General features: G+C 41.2%; 2 protein-coding genes across 2 annotated transcripts; both read left to right on the forward strand.

The window, feature by feature from the left end:
- The first annotated feature begins 1,036 nt into the window (after positions 1-1,036).
- Positions 1,037-20,096, forward strand: LOC124270639 (AN1-type zinc finger protein 6-like). The gene is given in 6 exon segments (XM_046705679.1): positions 1,037-1,147; positions 8,101-8,245; positions 8,248-8,358; positions 16,809-16,973; positions 18,129-18,230; positions 19,937-20,096. Coding segments are annotated over 5 exon segments (645 nt in total). The 5' UTR covers positions 1,037-1,147; positions 8,101-8,127; the 3' UTR covers positions 20,086-20,096.
- On the forward strand, positions 7,495-7,935 carry LOC124270637 (protein TRACHEARY ELEMENT DIFFERENTIATION-RELATED 7A-like). The gene has a single exon (XM_046705677.1). The coding sequence runs from the start codon at positions 7,495-7,497 to the stop codon at positions 7,933-7,935; it is 441 nt and encodes a 146-aa protein (XP_046561633.1).
- Positions 20,097-20,419: the final 323 nt, after the last annotated feature.

Raw genomic sequence — 20,419 nt, forward strand, 5'->3', positions numbered from 1 at the left:
GCGACACGTATACCTGTCAAATAAAAAACATCATCATCATTATCATCATCATTGCTGTGTGTGTAGACTTTAATAAAACAAAACCTCTCTCTCTCTCTCTCTCTCTCTCTCTCTCTCTCTCTCTAGGGAAACAATTTCTCTCTTTGTTACCCAAATACTAGCAGTTAGTTCTTGTGCTACCAAGCATGTTCATGAAGGACGGCGATGGATTTCTTTTCACATGTATTAAAAGAACCTATTGTATCTGATGAATTCTATTTTAGCTGACCGTGGACGTGTGCTGACGCTAGCTTTCGTTAAATCAATAATTGTCAGTAGGTTCGTCAGATCGGATTTTTCATGACGTTCATTTTGAATTAAACGATGTATGGATGGGGATATGTTGCGCTCACAGCGGTCGAGTTCAAGTAACAGTAATGAAAACGCTCAGACAATGCTGTTACTGCATCTGTTGTCTAAAGCCGGTGCCCTGAAGAGATTATATGGTCCTTATTACATTGTTAATATACCCGTGTTAATTGCTTGGCAAGGCAAATATATATCACAAAATATTATCATTGGCACAGGAAAATAGAAACCACCTTCATGACATATTAAACAATCGGTGAAAACAATTTATTTTCAGCGTGTGTTTAAAAAGACACTGGTATAAATGATAAGATGACGAATGAAGATCTGATTTATTTTGAAGTGTGTCATCATCATTACGCATGGTGAGTACATGGGATGGGGGACATTACACAATTACGGAAGCTTGTTATGAGGTGGGTGTGGCAACTTCTAAATACATCGGGGTTTTTTATTATTGTAAAATCTTATCTTATGATCCGTTCACTTAGTATTTGAAAACGTTAATATTTTAGAAAGTTATTAACGTTTGTTCCGGTTCATTGTTTTCATTACTTGTTTCCTTTGTTAAGAGGAAAAGTTCATTTGGTAACGGGAACTATCAAGCAACTAGTCATCTGTTTGTGACGTCACAAGAGAGGTCGCAATTTGGGGTCATGTATGTTTCAGCCAATCAACGGCTTGGAATGGAGGTCATGTGACTAGAATAATCAGGAATCGTGACACTGTGACTTTGAGCTGGGTTCACACGTAGGCAACAGAAAAGGTTTGGTACGCAGTTAAAACTCGAGTCCACCAGGTAAATACTGACCGTTAGTCCAAGAAAAAGACCCTACCAAGACTTACGAACCAATATTTTGCCAATGAAGCGCGTTTAAGGAGGATATTTGAGCGACGAAAGGAGACATTTCTGTTCAGACGATTATTCGGTCGCCATCTTGGACTGGGTGAGAAAGCAAAACAATATTTTGTATTGTCTATTTGGATGAAATACAGTATCACTGGGGCTGCATTTTCGCTGATTGCTGAATCCATTAGAAAGAGAATCGACCAATGTATGTTTTTAAGTTATTTTTGTGTAATTTGGGCGGGTAGTTTTTGTGTGAACGGTATTTTCCTCTGTAGTGTTTATTTCTCTGCCAACGCAACGACCCAGCTAGTTTAGCTGGTTTGATAAAGCAGGATACATGTACTTTCCTTCCCTCACCTTTCCTACAGAATTATGTCACTATCGTTACTTGTACGTGGTATTTATAACTTGAAATGTTGAAAAATGGCGTATATCTAACGTAATTTTTTGTCCGCTTGTGTGTAAGTAACCCCGATGTAAACAAAGTGGAAGTTTACGAGTTGAGTCTAAGGTATGATCAATTAATTCTAACTAAGCGCATATTTGAGGCTAAAAAGTCGAATAAGTCAACAGGGACAGTCGATCTTGTGAATATGCAGTGGATACTTGTTTGAAAACGTATGTAGACTTATATATATATGCTTTCATAACAGTTGGTTGACTAATATATCTTGGAGTGGACAGCTGTGAGTCACAAATAGGGTCATATATACTGTTAGTTATGAGGGATCAAAGTGCTTTGTTCACTCAGTCTCAGCTGTTGGGGAAGGTCAAATTAGGATGTCTGACTACTTGGACTTTGTCTCCATGAAGTCAATATTTCTCATCTTACATATACCTGTCTTTTTCATTTTGGTGATGTATCAATGACTAAGGTATTATGCAAATCAGCTGACAATCATAAAGTTAGGCATCTTGAGTTTTTCCTTGGATGGTTTGTTATGCACTGTTTGATGTTAAAGATGAATATGTCACAAACAGTGTTAATGGGGACATCTGACTTATGTTGGAGTTTCATGGGTGACCAATGTCCAATAACGGCTACTTAAGTTGATTATTTTATTGTTTATAAACCTATTCCTGAGAAATTAGACACTGTATTTTGTGTGGTCATAAAGTTTAATGATGTGTTATGTAAATTGTTTTCATCCACATACTTTTCATGCATCTTCATACACATCAACATCTAATAATTCAGTAGCCCCAGTCGAGTAAATGTTTTGTGGTTAAGATTTTTTTAGACTTTGGGATACTAAATGAGCCGCATACACAAATGTTTGTACCTAACAGTAATCACACTTTAAATTATCGCCAGATTTGTACCCATATTGGACATCTGGGACTGGTTCAGGATGACCTGTACCCAAATTTGGACAACTTGTACCCAGATTTTGGACAATTCAAACCCTGGATTGATTACCCGTACCCATGTAATTCATGGCTGAAACAGGATTGCAATAACCAGTAAACACTGTATTAAACAACACAAGATTTATTTTTATGATAATTTATTCAGCCCTGTGATAACAATCTGCCCGTTAGCTCTCTTCTTTCACAAAGCAAAACCATTCATATCTTATACATTTCAAATATGCATTCATTATACCTTTCAAACATTCATTCATTATACATTTCAAGCATTTCAGTCTCAATACGCCGAGTTACCACAGACATTCAGATGCTTCGCTAAAAGATCAGAGGCACTTTTTTGCAATATGTCACACTGTATTGACGTCAATACACCCTTCTGTATAATTTGGAACATATTTGCTCTTGGGTGTTCGTGGTCATCCATGTGTTTCAAGTTAAGAATGCGTGATGGGCTGCCCAACATAATGGGTTGTGTACCAACTGTTGCATCTGCTGAAAGAAATCCCAAAATACAAATTCAGGTTAGTGGAACCAACCCTGTTTTGACGATTTTGCTTCCAGTACCATGGCGGGTATTACTTATTTTCTGACGCTGTAATGTATGCTAACTGATGATGATAGTATGCGGGTGTGTGTGTGTGGGGTGTGGTGAGGTAACATACTGGTTGAAGCATCTGCTCATTCATACTCCTATCCCCGCATTGGTGAATCCTATTTTTGGTATCCCAAGCATATTTCTGGAATAATGCTAAAAGCTGTTTAAAACCCTGCTAACTAATGGTATGATATCAGCCAGGTTTAGCCAGTCAACTACTGGCGAGGGCTTTCACTTTGACATCCTTTATTTTTGCAAGTGAAGGCATTAGGGATGTCAACGATGCATAAGTTTCATGAATCGACACGTATCATGATACCTATTTTAGTGGCATTATTGCGTAGGTTACATTTTGAACATTAATATTTCATATTTTATAATTGTACATGAAAGATCAACATTTTGATTCTCTGAGATTAAAAAGTTCTAATTTCCCTTCTTTGTGCATGAAAAATAATCATTTATAACTCTCATAACATAAAAAAACATGATAAATTACAAAATGTAAACGATACAAAAACATATTTGAACCGATACTTTCAAAACTAAATATCAATACAGTTTTGAATGTATGGATAATTGTATTGTCTTAGAAACAGTATCGATGTATCGCGGCATTCCAAGACGGCATGTCATCTATTTTCATCTAATCTTAAACATGTTTGACACTCTGCTCTCTTACACTGACATATCACCTTCTGATGTCCAGTGCTGTTTCCCAGTCCACAACGATGAAATATCAACGTGTCATCCCTGAAAGACTGACATTATGATCAAAAGTGATGGGACACTGCTCAAGTCATGACATGTCTCCCGACAGCCTCCGTGGTGTAGTGGTTAGAGCATCCGCCCCCGATCGCGTCATACCAAAAGACTTTAAAATATGGTACTTGTTGGTCCCTGCCTGGCGCTCGGCATTAATGGGTACAACAAGGACTGGTCGGCTTGGAGTCAGTATAATGTGTCTGAGTAGGGTATTCATGCTTCACTGCGGCATGGTATCTCAGTGAGCTAGCACTATAAAACCAGCTTAAGTCTGGGCTAGTACAAGCAGCCGACCATACACATACACACGCATGCACGTCGTCATATGAGCGAAATATTCTCAAGCAAGCGCGACGTTAAACCCAATTTCACCTCAAGTCATGACATGTCTCCCAATAGTTTGTGTGTGAGGAATGTTCTAGTTCGTAGTGTGGTGCAAAAACATCAACGGAAGACTGGTCCACAGCGGATTTCAGATAAGCAGTTAATGTAAGATAACTAGGATTTGAGGGAACATTTTTTTCTTTATTTTAGTGCTTACCCGGCTCGTGTCTAACCCTGCATAATTTTAAAATTAAAAGTTGATTTAATTTAAAGGGATTATTTTTGATGGTGTAGTTCATCATAACACGCTTTTTTCAAGCTGAAAACACTTCACAGTCCGCAAGTAGTGCTTTAGAAATATTTTGTCTATTTCCATGAGGAGAAATCTGATTGATTTTATGATATATTTGAAAGCTCCAAATATTGATGCGAAAATTCAAATTAATAATCATATACAAGTGACTGTATGAACTTCAAATTATTTGATTTAACGGCAGACATCACCCAGGTGTAGGTTTGTATGTCAGCTGGTGTTTCATAGATGGTGTATCTAATATACAGATGGATATGGTGGTGCAATTTGTGCTGGAACCTGTTGTGATCTCACTTTGATATTAGAGATGTGCAGCAGTGATGGATTCTAATGTCCAGATGTTGGAAGAATGTTCATGTAATGGCAAAGGCAGACAAGCAGGTGGTTTCCTGTATTTCTGTTGAGAGTGCTAGACTCTAGCAGTGCAGGGCTCTAGATAATTTTTCAACTCAGGAGTATGTACTCCTTATTTTTCAATATAGGAGTACTGGAAAAATATTAAGAGTACATTTAGAGTACTGAATGTAATTTAATGGAGTGTGACTTCACGACAAGATGAACAAGAGATGCTAGTAGCAGTTCGCTCATTATTCGTATACAGCAATTTGATAACTTGACTGTTTACAAGTCGAGGCACAGTCTTGTTTCTGAATGAAACTTGTAATTTGTTTCTGTGCCGCCATGTTTACATACCCATGCACAATTTTGACCAATCACTTACCAAATTTAACCGAGATGATTTGCTGCGGTATGAGGTTTCCTTAGCAACCAGGATTTCCAAACACGACAAGGGAAACCCTAATGCGTCCTTATCATAGAACTGAATGAAAAGGTGCATTTGAGATGGCTTTTAAAGGAGTCCAGAGTTGGTGCGAGCTTCAGGTCAAAGGGTAAAGAGTTCCACAAGACCGAGGCAGTGTGTGAGAAGGATCTGTGACCGAAGGTCTTAAGCTTGTAGGGAGGTACTGTCAGGAGATTCTGCTGTTGTGACCGCAGTTCACGGGCTGGAACATACATATTTATGAGTTCAGATATGTAAGGAGGAGACTGACCATGAAGTGATTTATAAGTGAGACAAAGTATCTTGAACTGTATTCTGGCCCTCACTGGTAACCAGTGCAGTTGTTTAAGCACCGGCGTGATGTGAGTCTGTTTAGAAGAATGGTTTATTATCTGTGCGGCAATATTTAGGACCTTCTGTAGCTTGTCCAGTAGAAATACTAATTGACTAATTGTAAAACCAGAATGTACTCTGTTTTATTCAAATTTTGTAATAATACTTGGCAATATTCTGTCAAAAGTAAATCTGTAAAAGTCCTAATGTGATTTGTCTGTGAAAGAACTGCTGCAGTTAGTGTCAAAACATGTAGTCTTCTTGTTTGAACATGGAGCAATATTTTTGCAAAAGTTTGGGGTTAATACAAGGGGTGTGTCTACACTGGGCCAGAGGTTGATGTTTGTCGTCATGTTGTCAGCAAATGTTGGTAAAACTTCCAACTTTAAAATAAGAATATTTATATTCATTTCAGTAATGTAAATATAGCAGTAGCTAATGCTATGGCTATGTAGGATGACTTGTATATCACTGATAAAAGACCAGTGATTAATACCAGCACTGTGTTGGGTACAGTGGTAATTCATCTGGATTTGAAGAAAATTCAGATATCAAATAAGTCCCTGGTTTGTGCATGCTAATGCTTTTGTGATGAAATATATAGTCTGTTTGCAGTGAAAAACGTACCGATGAATTTCACTCTAAACAAAAAGGTAAATCGAATAAAGTGAAATTAAGATTGCGAATCCGCATAAATCTACCTTGCCAATTGAACATTCAAATCTCAGAATTTTATTCAACTTAGGATAAAAGTTGTTTAACAAACGATCATAGTTTCAAATCGCTATTATTGGTTTGCATTACAAGGGGGTATGCACTTGATATGAAACACCGAGAACGAGTAGTGTTGGTTTAAGTTAACGCTCATCATGTTCCGCACGTGCATTTGTTTCACTGTTCAATCTACTGCGCTCACCCCCTTGTTGAAGTTAGGCGTCCCTCTAAATACTGTGACATTGCCTGTTGCAGTTGCTCCATTTCCATGTACCTAATCCTCTCATAGCTGCCCCACCTGTCATCAGGTCTTTACCCCATCTTCAGCCCAACTCCACCACACAGTGCACACCTTACAATATGTGTGGGTATGGTCCCCCCCCCCCCCCTCATTGTAGTGCCCCAGGACTACAATGTACTGCCTTATTTCCATCAATGTATAAACCTACAATGCCTTAGCCCCACCTTTATGGCTCACCTGCCACCGTTCTGTGCACCACCTTCGTTGTACTTCCGGTTGTCTGTCACTGTTGCGTGAACTGTGGATGCTACCAAGTTGTGGCCCACCCCCACCCCCACCACTTGTCCCTCCTTATCATCTTGTGTGTGCTCTTTGTTTTAGTTGCCAGTTACTAGCCACAAGCCTCACCTTCCGTCACCCTGTGCCTCTTCATCCCTGCTTCATCCCCAATCCATGTTGTACCCCACTTCAAGTGTGTTCTTTGTTATGGTTGCCAGTCACTTTGTCCAGTCGATAGATGCAAGGGCCTCATTGAGTTGTCCTTATGTGTCCTCTGTTTTTTTCAGCATCAAGAGTGAATGTCAGTGGGTTGGGTGTAAGAGCCCCCTTCCCCATTGCCATCAGCCCTCCCCCATCTCCTCTGCCCATCTGGGGCTGATGTCAGTAGCCAAGTGGTTTAAGCGCTTGCTCATGCCGAAGACCAGGGTTCGATTCCACAGATGGGTACAATGTGTGAAGCCCATTTCTGGTGTCCCCTGTCATGATATTGCTGGAATGTTGCAAAAAGCAGCGTAAAATTAAACTCGCTCACTCACTCTGCCCATCCACCTATCTGAGATGTGTCCCACCTCATCCAACCATGGTGCCCCATCCTTCAATCCATGTTGTCCCCCACCTCCTAACCATGCTGTGCCCCACCCTCCCGACCATGCTGTCCCAGCCTCCCAACCATGCTGTGCCCCACCCTCCCCTCCATGCTGTCCCCCACCTCCCAACCATGCTGTCCCCCACCCTCCCACTTTTTCATGCTGTCCCCCACCCTCCCAACCATGCTGTCCCCCCAACCCTCCCAACCATGCTGTCCCCACCCTCCCAACCATGCTGTGCCCCCACCCTCCCAACCATGCTGTCCCCCACCCTCCCAACCATGCTGTCCCCCACCCTCCCAACCATGCTGTCCCCAAACCTCCCAACCATGCTGTGCCCCCACCCTCCCAACCATGCTGTCCCCAACCCTTCCAAGCATGCTGCCCCACCCTTCCAACCATGCTGCGCCCCCACCCTCCCAACCATGTTGTGACCCACCCTCTCAACCATGGCCCCACCCTCCCAACCATGCTCTGCCCTATCCTTCCAACCATGCTGTGTCCCACCTCCCAACCATGCTGTGTCCCACCTCCCAACCATGCTGTGACCCACCTCCCAACCATGCTGTGCCCCACCTCATGTGTACCCTCTGTTTCAGTTGTGTGGGTGCCTGCCAGGGTTCTAGATGGAACAGAACGGGAACCAGAACCTGCCTCCCACTACACTCTGTCGCACAGGCTGTGGTTTCTATGGCAATGCTGCTTTCGATGGCATGTGCTCCAAGTGCTACAAAGATGCACTAAAGCCAAAAACAGAACTCCTCCTCGCCTGTGAGTAGCGGTCGAAGTCAGCCCCACAGGTGAGACCAACGACGTCTCCAGCAGCATGTCTGCCACATTGGCTCAGACATCTCTAGGTAATTCTTGTCATCTTTGTTTGTAGTTCCATCCCCTTGTTCAGTTACCTCCCTTTGTTTAGCTCTGCTTCTTTCTACGCTGTCTATATCTATCTTCCCTGCAGACGCTTTTGTGGTAGACTTGTGACTACGACTCATGTAATGTATCACATTGGCAGACATCTCTACCTAATTCCTGTCAACTGTGCAGTTCCATCTCCTTGTTCAGTTACCTCCCTTGTTTAGCTTTGCATCTCTATCTCTGTATAAGTTATCTCTGCTGAAGCTTATGTGGCAGACTTACAGCCGTCCTCAGTGTGTACATGGTTTGGTATTCAGTTTACAATGTCACTAACTGCTGCTACTAACTCTCATGTTTAACAAAAGTCTAATAAGCTTGGCGTTGATTGTTGGTATGGGGATATTTTCAAGAATGGAATATGCCAAAATCTAACTTCAGACCATGAAATATTTTTGTCCCCCACCGCAATGCGGAAGGGGGAACTATGCAGGGATAGAAATACTTCTTTTTCTAACTGTGCCTCAGGGCACCAGGCAAATATTTTAAACGTGCCTTTCAGAAATCAAGTGTGCCCACATGTAGCAAGGATGATGATCATATGAAATGTAATGTCAGTAAACAACAAATGTAACCTGTTTTCTGTTATCACCGATATGTCTTGTTTAAGATGGCTTTCTTAAACTTCATTTGTTCTGCTTTCCCAACACCTTTAATAGCTAAGAATTTTGTGACAGGTTTACTTGTTCAATATATCTAACATACACAATTTCCTCTTCAATAACCAATCTATCAGTACTCCCATCACTCTAAATGGAAAAACAACCAGATTTCTTGACATCATCCATCATAATTCCAGTGATTTCCTTGGCGATAAAGTCAATAAATGTTTTGCTTGTTTGTCATTTGCGTAAGTGTTTTGTTTTGGGGATTACATGACTAAAGGTGAGGTATGCGCGTGCCATAAGAACACCAAGAACATTTTTTAACCGTGCCATTTCAGTATTTACCGTGTCATGGCACTCTAATATATGGGGTATTTCGAACCCTGCTATGTATCCAGCGGCGTCCGTACGTACGTACGTTCCGATTCTTGTTAACGCGATATCTCATGAACTGTTGTACCCAATGTCTTCAAATTTGGTCACATCCTACATTGGGAGATTATGCAGACACCGGTCAATTTGGGTGACCTTTACCTTATTTAAAGGTCACCACAACACTTTGACCACTTTTCAAACTCTTGTTAGCATGATATCTCATTAACTGTTGTACCCAATGTCTTGAAATTTGGTGACAGCCTACATTAGGGGATTACGCAGACACCAGTCGATTTGGGTGACCTTATTTTTCAAGGACACCACGACACTTTGAGCACTTTTCAAACTGTTGTTAGCGTGATATCTCCTGCACTGTTGTACCCAGTGTCTTCAAATTTGGTGACAGCCTACATTGGGGGATTTCACAGACACCAGTTTATTTAGGTGACCTTGACCTTATTTTCAAGGTCACCACGACACTTTGAACACTTTTCAAACTCTTCTTAACACGGCATCTCATGGACTGTTGTACCCAATGTCTTCAAATTTGGTGACAGCCTACATTGGGGGATTTCACAGACACCAGTTTATTTGGGTGATCTTGACCTTATTTTCAAGGTCACCACGACACTTGGAACACTTTAAAACTCTTCTTAACACGGCATCTCATGGACTGTGTTGTACCCAATGTCTTGAAATTTGGTGACAGCCTACATTGGGGTATTACACAGACACCAGTTTATTTGGGTGACCTTGACCTTATCTTCAAGGTCACCACGATACTTAGACCGCTTTTTAAAGGCGATATCTCATAAAACATTGCACCCAATGTTTCAAGTATGTTGACAGCCTACATTGGGTGATTATGAAAGATACCAGTCATTTCAGGCATCTTGTATGTGACCCCAAATTTTTTAGTAAATATAGATATTCCATTCTTTAGCAGCAGGGGACATTACCATATCAGTGGCAAACACTTGTTTGTCTTTGCTTCTGTATAAACATGAATGAAAGACAGCTGAACTATGGAATGTGTACTCGCTTAAAATAGAAATATCAGCACTTATTGCAAACAACGTGCAATCCTCATCATAATGATGTGAAAGCACCACGTTTTCAATGGAAACTGGGTACGGTGGGGTAGCCTAGTGGTTAAAGCATTCGCTCGTCACGTCACACCGAAGATCTGGTTGCGATTCCCCACATGGGTACAATGTGTGAAGCCCATTTCTGGTGTCCCTGTCGTGATATTGCGGGAATATTGCTAAAAGCGGCGTAAAACTAAACTCACTCAATTGACCCGTGAAGGTCCGGGTTAGAATATTGATCTTCAGTAACTCATGCTTGTCGTAAGAGGCTAACTTAACGGATCAAGGTGGTCAGGCTTGTTGACTTGGTTGACACATGTCATCGGTTCCCAATTGCGCAGATGGATGCTCATGCTGTTGATCACTGGATTGTCTGGTCCAGACTCAATTATTTACAGACCACGGCCATATAGCTGGAATATTGCTGAGTGTGGGGTAAAACAAAACTCACTCACTCACTCACTCACTCACTCACTCACTCACTGGAAACTGCAGCAAACCAAGTGCGGAAGTACTCGGTCTGTTGTCATCTGTTTCATTTAATGAGTTGGATTTCATTTCTTGGGGTGCTTAGGGTAGTAGAGTGGTTAAACCGTTTGCTCATCAAACTGAGCACGCGGGTACAGTGTGTGAAGTTGTGTTGGGAATTGGTTAAAATCTCATAATTGATGATTGGTTCATTACCACTGATCAATCATTGAAAATAATTGGTTAGCGTCATTTATGAAATTTGTCAATGCACAAAAAAATAAGGGAAAAAAACGTAGTTATTTTGGGGGTTTTTGGGCAAAATTTCACATCTTTAAAGGATGACTAGTATGTTAGGAACATAAATTTCTTGGTGCCTTTAAGATAAATTCAATCATGACTTTGAACGAGCTTGTAGTGCTTATGAAATGTAACAGACAAAACCAACCTTGTGAAAAATATTGTTGATGAAAAACAAGCGTGCCCAGAATTGTTTGTGTTCAATTATGAGAAATCATGATCTATTGCTTGGTCGTAGTAGTCACTCATACGACCAATCTTCGATTATTTCAATTAATCGGATCACCACTAGAGTGAAGCCCATTTCTGGTGTTCCCTGCCATGATGTTGCTGGAATATTGCTAAAGCTGCGTAAAACTAAACACTCTCATTTGTTTGGTTTTAGTCCTTACAATGATTACAACCAATTAGGTTGTATTATGTGTGTTTTTCTGTTTTTAGTGTGGACATTTTCCATAATTTTTCCACATTTTCAACAAGTTTTCTTTGGTACCCTACCGTGTACTGCTGGAATGTTGTAAAACCCGCGAAGATTTGAGTTAGGGTGGTCAGGCTTGCTGACTTGCTTGACACGCCATGTCCCCGCTTGTGTAGATCGAAGCTCATGTTGTTGATCACTGGATTGTCTGGTCCACACTCAAGTATTTACAGATTGCTGCCATATAGCTAGAGTGTGGCATAAAACTAAACCCCTTGCTTAAAGTGAAGTAAAACCACACTCCAGTGATTTAATAAATGTCAACATATGCTATGTTGTCAATCATCATTTATGATTTTTATATGTTTGATTGGCTTATGATTACAGTCAGGGATCATGTTTCCAACATGAAACATCTGTATGCATTTCATTGGCCTTGCATGATGCTGTTGGTATAAACGCCACTCACATAGTAGTTCGCTTTGCAATCAACTATAGTTTGGCATGAAATGCACGTGGACCCGCTTTTTGTAAATATCTCTTCATCCAATGACCCAATCGATCTCAAACTGTGCAAGTGGATGTTTTGTCAGACAACCTAATCACATTGTAAATCACCGATTTTATGCATTTGTATTAAAGAAACTGTCTATGTAACTGTCAACAAAATAAACAGCAGAACGCAGAAGGCTTGCAGAGGGAGGGAGCCAATGACCTGTAACAGCGGTAGTGTTGGGTCATAAAGGTAAATGCACGCAGTTCATGATAGTTACCTGTGCACTGCACAGTGATAGACCGTTGGATCATTCACATTGACTACTTCTAGCTGTCATCATGAAAGCTTATTCAGATGATGCTAAACGCTTAATTAGCAATGTGTTTAATTTTTTTTTTAAAAGAGAGCAAAGGTAGCAAACCGATTTATAAGGTGTCTGATTACATGAAACGCACAACTTTTGCTCTTGGCATGAAAAAAAGAACATCGTGCTAACAATTGTGAAAAATAAACCAACAACCAAGAAACAAAACCTTGTACAAAAAGGTAGGCATCCAAAGTTAGATTCTTTTGACATCAGGGTCATCAGCATAGCTGACCTACATTGACGAACGTTGACCTTTATGACCCAACACTGCCGCTGTTACAGGTCATTGGCTCCTTCCTCTGCAAGCCTTCTGCGTTCTGCTGTTTATTTTGTTGACAGTTACATAGACAGATTCTTTAATACAAATGCATAAAATCGGTGATTTACAATGTGATTAGGTTGTCTGACAAAACATCCACTTGCACAGTTTGAGATCGATTGGGTCATTGGATGAAGAGATATTTACAAAAAAACGGGTCCACATGCATTTCATGCCAAACTATAGGTTCACTTAAAGGCATCAGGGGGCGGTGGGGTAGCCTAGTGGTTAAAGCATTCGCTCGTCACGCTGAATGGGTACAATGTGTGAAGCCCATTTCTGGTTTCCCCCGCCGTGATGTTGCTGGAGTATTGCTAAAAGCAGCGTAAAACCATACTCAGTCAGTCAGTAAAGGCATCAGTGTCATTAATCTGACCATGGGTAGTGCAAATGATGGTGAGTTTGTGCCAACTGGCAACTCAAGTACTTTTCTTACTTGGTGCTATTGATTCCTTCGAGTTCGACAACTCACATATTCCTTTCGCAGATCAAGTCCGAGATCTTGGTGTAATCCTAGACTCAAATTTGTCACTTGACAATCATGTCCAGGGCTGGAAATAACTTTAAAATTGCTAGTGTACTCCGGTACAGTCGAACAAGTAAAATCACTTGCCCTGATAATTTTTCCACTATACTGGCCGATTTTCTTGTTGATTTTTTTAAAATAAACAACATAATTAACATTGGAAAGTCAACTGGACACTGGTACATTGTGATATACAAATTTGCTTGCCCGACAGAAAAAAACACTTGACTCGGGCGTCGGGCAATGGGTTATTTCCACCCCTGCATGTCTCTAATCGAGTTAAGACCTGCTTCATCTCACTCCGGAACATAGGCAATATCCGTCAATACCTGACAACTGAAACAGCAACAACTCGTTCTATCCCTTGTCATGAGCAGACTTGACTATTGCAACTGTCTGTTGGCCGGTGCAACCAAGTCTCAGTTACAAAAGCTACAAAGAGTCCAGAATGTAGCAGCCCTCATTGTGACAAGATCCAGGAAGAATGACCATATCACTCCTCTTCTTCTATACTTTCTAAACTGGCTGCCCATGGATTTCAGAATTGAGTTTAAACTTCTCTGCCTTGTCTTCGCTGTCTGTGTGGAACTGCCCCTACATATTTATCCAGTCTTCTTTCTCTGTACAAGCCTTCTCGCTCGCCGCCCCGTTCGCAATATAAAAGTCTGCTTGTTGTCCCTAAAACAAGAACAGTGCAGTATGGAAACAGATCCTTTGCCTATGCAGCACCAGTGGCCTGGAACAAACTTCCACAGAATCTCAGGGACTGTACTGACTTTGTCACTTTCAAATCCCGGTTAAAGACACATTTGTTCAGGACAGCCTTTTCAACTATAACTATGTAATTTGTTACATTCTATCTGCGCTTTGAGCATGGACTGCATGGATACCAGCGCGCATTACAAATGTGTTATGATGATGATGATATTAGCGCTCTCTGTGTGTGTGTGTGTGTGTGTGTGTGTGTGTGTGTGTGTGTGGTGCGTGCGTGGCGTTGCTGACCAGCTTTCACACATTTTGTGAAAATTGATGTCAACAATATTGAATTGAACTTGGACTGAAATTGGTAGAGATATTACGGACATAATAAGATCTCTCAAGAGCACCTTTTCACGACCAGATAGTGTCATAATAGAAGTAATTTATATCCTTAAGTACAGATTGGTTGATATACTTTTTTACCTGGCAAGAAAACTTCCAAACATCGACACTCATTGTCTGTGTGTATTAAAGGCTGAGCTATATGAATGATGCATGGGCTCTTTAGTAAATCTCAAGTCTGCTTTCTGAAACAATCCGGCTTCATTTCTTTTCCTCTACATTCTGAGGACTGGTGAAATTCCAGGTAAGAATTGGTCTTCAGCAACCCTAGAGTCGTAAGAGGCGACCGGTTAGAGCGTCTGCTCGGAGTGCGGAAGGTCTCAGGTTCAATCCCCGACCGCGTCATACCAAAAGACGCTAAAATATGGTACTTGTTGGTCCCTGCCTGGCGCTCGGCATTAATGGGTACAACAAGGACTGGTCGGCTCGGAGTCAGTATAATGTGTCTGAGTGGGGTATTCATGCTTCACTGCGGCATGGTATCTCAGTGGGCTAGCACTATAAAACCAGCTTAAGTCTGGGCTAGTACAAGCAGCCGCACATACACATATACACGCATGCACGTCGTCATATGAGCGAAATATTCTCAAGCACGACGTTAACCCAATTTCACCTCACCTCCTCTACATTCAGAGGACTGGTGAAAATCCAGGTAAGGTTTGGTCTTCACCAACCCTAGAGTCGTAAGAGGCGACCAACGTGATCGGGTGGTCAGGCACACTGATAAGGTTGAAGCATGTCATCATATCCAAACTGCATAGGTTGATGTCAAAAACTACATCAACAAATACAGACGGTAGCCTTTCATGACAAAACCAATGCTAACCTAGATCTTCACGGGTACTCTTATTAACTGACCTTACTGGACTCAACAGAATTTTACTGGACTCTGTGTGTGATCCAGTGGTTGAAGAAGTCTGTGATTTTCTGTGTCCACAAAAGTAGTATTCAAGTTTGTCAGTTTGTTGTGTCAAAAGTATAGATGCAGTGCTTCGGCTTCTGCAATTATGTCCTGCATGCCACGCGTGTATAAAATTTGTTTCATACAAATAACTTTTAATCCCTGTAAATTCCTGGTGGTTAAAGAGTTCGCCGTCATGCCGAAAAACTACAGTCTGTTTGGCTCAAAAGCGGACCGATGAATTGCAATCTAACTTCGAAAACTAATAAACATAACATACTCAATGAAACGCTGATCATAATCAAAACATCATACCCACTCTGTGTTATGAGGGAGGAATGCAGAGAAAGGGACAGCCAGGTGTTCGAAACACGTTCACAGACAAAGTTATTTATTCATTAACCTGTGCTGTGCCATCTCCATCCGTTCTCGAACACCTGGCTGTCCCTTTTCTGCATTCCTCCCTCGTAATAATGTAAACAGTGAACTGTGTCAATATTTTAATGATAGTTTGTTAAACAACTTTCTGCAAAACCTCTCACAGAGTGGGTATGATGTTTTGATTATGGTCAGCGCTTTCATTGAGTATTTTATGTTCATTAGTTTTCGAGTTAGATTGCAAATCATAGGTCCGCTTTTGAGCCAAACGGACTGTACATGGGTACAATGTCTGAAGCCTGTTTCTGGTGTCCTCCACCATGATATTGCTGGAATAGTGTTAAAAGCATCATAAAACATTATTCACTCACTCATCTCGTTACCAAGAGATGTTAAAAGGTGATTCAAGATATTACCCCGCAGGGCTTGATTTAGTGCTTTGTTACTTGCACTGGTGCAACCCAATATTACAAAGTGCAACCGAATTATTTGTCTAACTTACACCAGGTGCAAGTCAATTTTGAGACATAAATCAACAATAAATCTAACATAAGCATTTTTATGTCAGCTCATTTTTTTTCTAAGCTTTGAATAATTTAGTAGCACATTTCTTTCATTACATATTATGATAAGAGCAGTGCAACTGGAATTTGGCTGGTGCAGCTAGGTTTTACCATAGGTTGCTTCTGGTGCAACTAGGTTAACATCTCTTAAATCAAGCCCTGCCCTGCCTGACAATAAGTAGATAAAACAAGACATGTCGGAGTCAGTAACTTTTTCTCAAGTGGGCTTTCCATGTTAGAACAGCAATGTGGTATCCTTATCGCTTAACAGATCCAGAGATATAAAGGCAAAGATCCTCACACTAAACCCAATTTTATGACTCGGGCATGCCCAGATTGTATAAATGGAGTTACTGATTATTGTATTGTAGTCACGGACCAATGGTCACCATTATTTTCGTAATAAAGAATAAAGATAAATGCAGTTGTACTATCATGATGTGCAGTATGGTCAACTCAAGGCTGACTTTCTGTTTGCTGCCTCCAGGTACAACATCACCAGATCCTCCATCTTCCACGTCGCCACCCCCTGGCAGCACGCCCAGCACTACCAACACCACACCTAGCGTGGAGACGGCCACGCCCACTGTGCCTGTAGCCAGCGCCAGTCAGGAAAAGCAAGACACGGAGAAGACAGAAGAAGGAGCCACTGGTACGAAGTTGTCTCCCCTTGACATTACTCAGAGTATTCACAGTTTACAATCACATCAGTGTTCACGAATAGCATCGGGTCCTCGGACAAATCCGGCAGTTTCAGCCCGACGGTGCGATGGAAGTCTACAACCTGCTGGCCCCAGTGTCCGGCTGTCTGTTTCACAATGACTTGACTGAAGTTGTTATATGTGACCCTTGTTTGCTGTTTATCAATTTTACGTTTGTTAATAATTTCAGTGCCAATTATGAGAAATGTTAAATCTGAAATATGTGTAGTCTTTATTCTATGGGTCCTGTGAATTTTCAGTGGGTCAGACATCTGAATCTTACAGGACCCAATGTCCTGTTACTTTGAACACAATTCATGAACTCTGTCACATTCATTTGGTTAGTCTTAGAGTTACAACTGTGGATCTTGTGGTGCCTGTTTGGGCAATTCTGTGTTAAAATGGGGCAGTACCCAATCTTATAATAAGCATATGCTTGTTATGTCTCAGACCAGAGACCCGTGAAGGTCCGGGTTAGAATATTGATCTTCAGTAACCCATGCTTGTCGTAAGAGGCTGACTAACGGGATTGGGTGGTTAGGCTCGCTGACTTGGTTGACACATGTCATCGGTTCCCACTTGCACAGATCGATGCTCATGCTGTTGATCTTTGGATTGTCTGGTCCAGACTCGATTATTTACAGACCGCCGTCGTATGGCTGGAATATTGCTAAGTGCGGCCTAAAACTAAACTCACTCGAAGACCAGGGTTCAGTGCCTCACAGAAGTACTGGGGTGGTGGGTAGCCTAGTGGTTAAAGCGTGTGCTGGTCACGCGTAAAGACCGGGTTCGATTCCCGACGAGCAAAATGTGTGAAGCCCATTTCTTGTGTCCCCCGCCGTGACATGGCTGGAATATTGCTAAGAGCGGCGTAAAACTAAACTCACTCACATCTCACATAAGTACTACTCCACACTGCTGCTGCTGGAATGTTGCAGACAATCAATACAATATTACTCATTCACGGGGGTGCTAATTATATGAAGGATTTCGGGTTTGAAAAGTGAATATACATGTTTGTCTCATTTCTTATGGAAAGAGTTGTGAAGACATGTAGTCAAACACCTGGTGTCCCACCTGCCTAACCGTTTGTTGTTTGTCACCAGGGGGGGCCGAGGTGTCAGATGACGGGAAGTCTGAAGACGGGAAAGACAAGAAGCCTAAGAAAAACAGATGTCATACTTGTAAGAAGAAGGTTGGACTAACAGGTGAGTCAGGCAGTACCTTGATCTCACGAATAATAAACCTAATCAGTAATAGGTTTTAACACATTTTATTGATTTGTGCAAGCAGAAGCCTTTGATGTTGCTGTTCGAATCAAATACAACTTTGTCTGCAATTTGAAAGGTCGCTATAACTTCTTAAAGCACCTGAGCAGGAATACAAAACTGATTTTTGTACTTCAGAGTAACAATTTAATCGAAGTTTGAAACTATCATGATTCTTATTGGTCATCAAGAGGTATCAAATCACAATAAGCACCTCATTAGTCAAAATCAACTGATAGCACTTCTTCATCTGTTATTATGTTTGGGAAGTTTTATATAATATGTACTATTATTGGTTGTAATGAAATTCTAAGTAATGTGTAGCAATGCACAATTGGGGCTTTTAAAGATTATACCCATGAGTATTTATTACTTTGCCTAACAAAGTCAGATCGCCTCGATGGTGTAGTGGTTAGGAAATTTGGTCCCATGAGATCCCACAACAGCAATCTTGTATACATAAGAGCGTTAAAAGTCAATGAGAACTTGATTGGTGTAGCAAACTGATCCAATTAATTAATGGGTACTCACAAGGACTGGTCGCTTCGACGTGAGTTCAAAAGGCAGATTAGTGATTTTTCGGAAATCGCTGTCTGGTATATTATAGCCTGGAACTGATAAAGGTGCCCCTATTAGTGATAGGGAAATCATTAGATAAACAAATGCTTTGGCGGAGGAATTAGGACTGGATCATCATTTTTCTACCCTCATAGACATACCTATGTCTCAATGAATGCATCTATAAGTCTGATTTATTACAGGTCCCTACAGATACACTCATTGGGATTTGTCATATGAGCTGTAAATATTCTCAAGCTAACGGCTTTTAAAATCCCACTTTCACCTCACCATTACTTAACAAAGTCATCAGCAACCCATGCTTGTCATAAGAGGCTGACTAACAGGAGCGGGTGGTCAGAATGACTGATTGGTTGACAGATCTTATACCAGTGTATGAAATAAGGCTCTCTGACAGCCCTAGACAGGCTAGATTTTGGCTGACGGGTCTATTTTACAGCTAGCCAGCTCAATGGACAGGTGAAAAATATATATTCAGATAACATGTCCATTGGCACTGTCTATTTAGTATTTAAGAAGGACTGGTTAAATCTCTTCTGGGCTGGTAAGTTTTTGAAGTTACCAGCCCATATGTCTGGCTGGGTTTTTGGCTTATTTCATACACTGCTTATACCAATTGCGAAAATCGATGCTCATGATGTCAATCACTGGATTGTCTAGGCCAGATTTGATATCATATTGCTGGAAAATGGCTGAAGTGCAGCGTTAACCAACAAACAAACAAATCAAGCTAAATTAACTTGATTTGAGAACGGTGTAATATTCTACATAGAAGCATCACCATGTGCAATTAACAAAAAGTTGCTCTCACAAAGTCATTTGCTTCATCACAGATTTGTAAGTGTAAATGATTACAGATGAATGGGTTGGTTGGGTGGCCATGTGGTTAAAGTGTTGCTCGTCTTGCCAAAGATGCGAGTTCAGTTCCCACATGGGTACAATATGTGAAGCCAAATTCTGGTGTCCCCTGCCATGATGTTACAGGAATATTGCTAAAACTTGCATCAAACTAAACTCACTCACTCACTTATAGTTGAATGTTGACGTGTGATATTTGTGTTTTGCAGGCTTTATGTGTCGCTGTGGGGGGCTCTACTGCAGTCTACACCGATATTCAGACAAACACGACTGCAGTTTCGATTACAAAGAATTAGCACAACAGCAGATCCGGAAGAATAACCCAGTGGTCGTAGGCAAGAAGATTCAGAAGATATAAGGGGCTGCCAATAAGGATAGTGAAGAGCATTGGGATTAGAAAAGTGGGAGTTTTTAAAAAATATCAACAATTACCAACACGATTGAGTTCTACCACTATCACTGCACTTGGTGACCTGGTAAACTCTGATACAATGAAACCCTCCTGTTATTTTGCCTGTTAGTGCAACAAGCATTGGTGCGTTTTTTTGTGCACACTTTCAGTGCATTATCTCAGTGCAGCCAGAAAAGACTGAAGGGCATTATGGGATTTGCACCAACGGATGAGTTTGCGACAAGTGGATATGGATTGGTGGTTAATTCCGAGCTTCATCATGGCTGATTATAATATGTTG

The sequence above is a fragment of the Haliotis rubra genome, unplaced genomic scaffold (genome assembly GCF_003918875.1).
Source record: "Haliotis rubra isolate DU_JTF1 unplaced genomic scaffold, ASM391887v1 Scf1530, whole genome shotgun sequence".
NCBI lineage: Eukaryota > Metazoa > Mollusca > Gastropoda > Lepetellida > Haliotidae > Haliotis > Haliotis rubra.

Bases quoted from the DNA above. Each gene is read 5' to 3' on its own strand.
- LOC124270637 (XM_046705677.1), top strand. From the start codon at position 7,495: ATGGTGCCCCATCCTTCAATCCATGTTGTCCCCCACCTCCTAACCATG.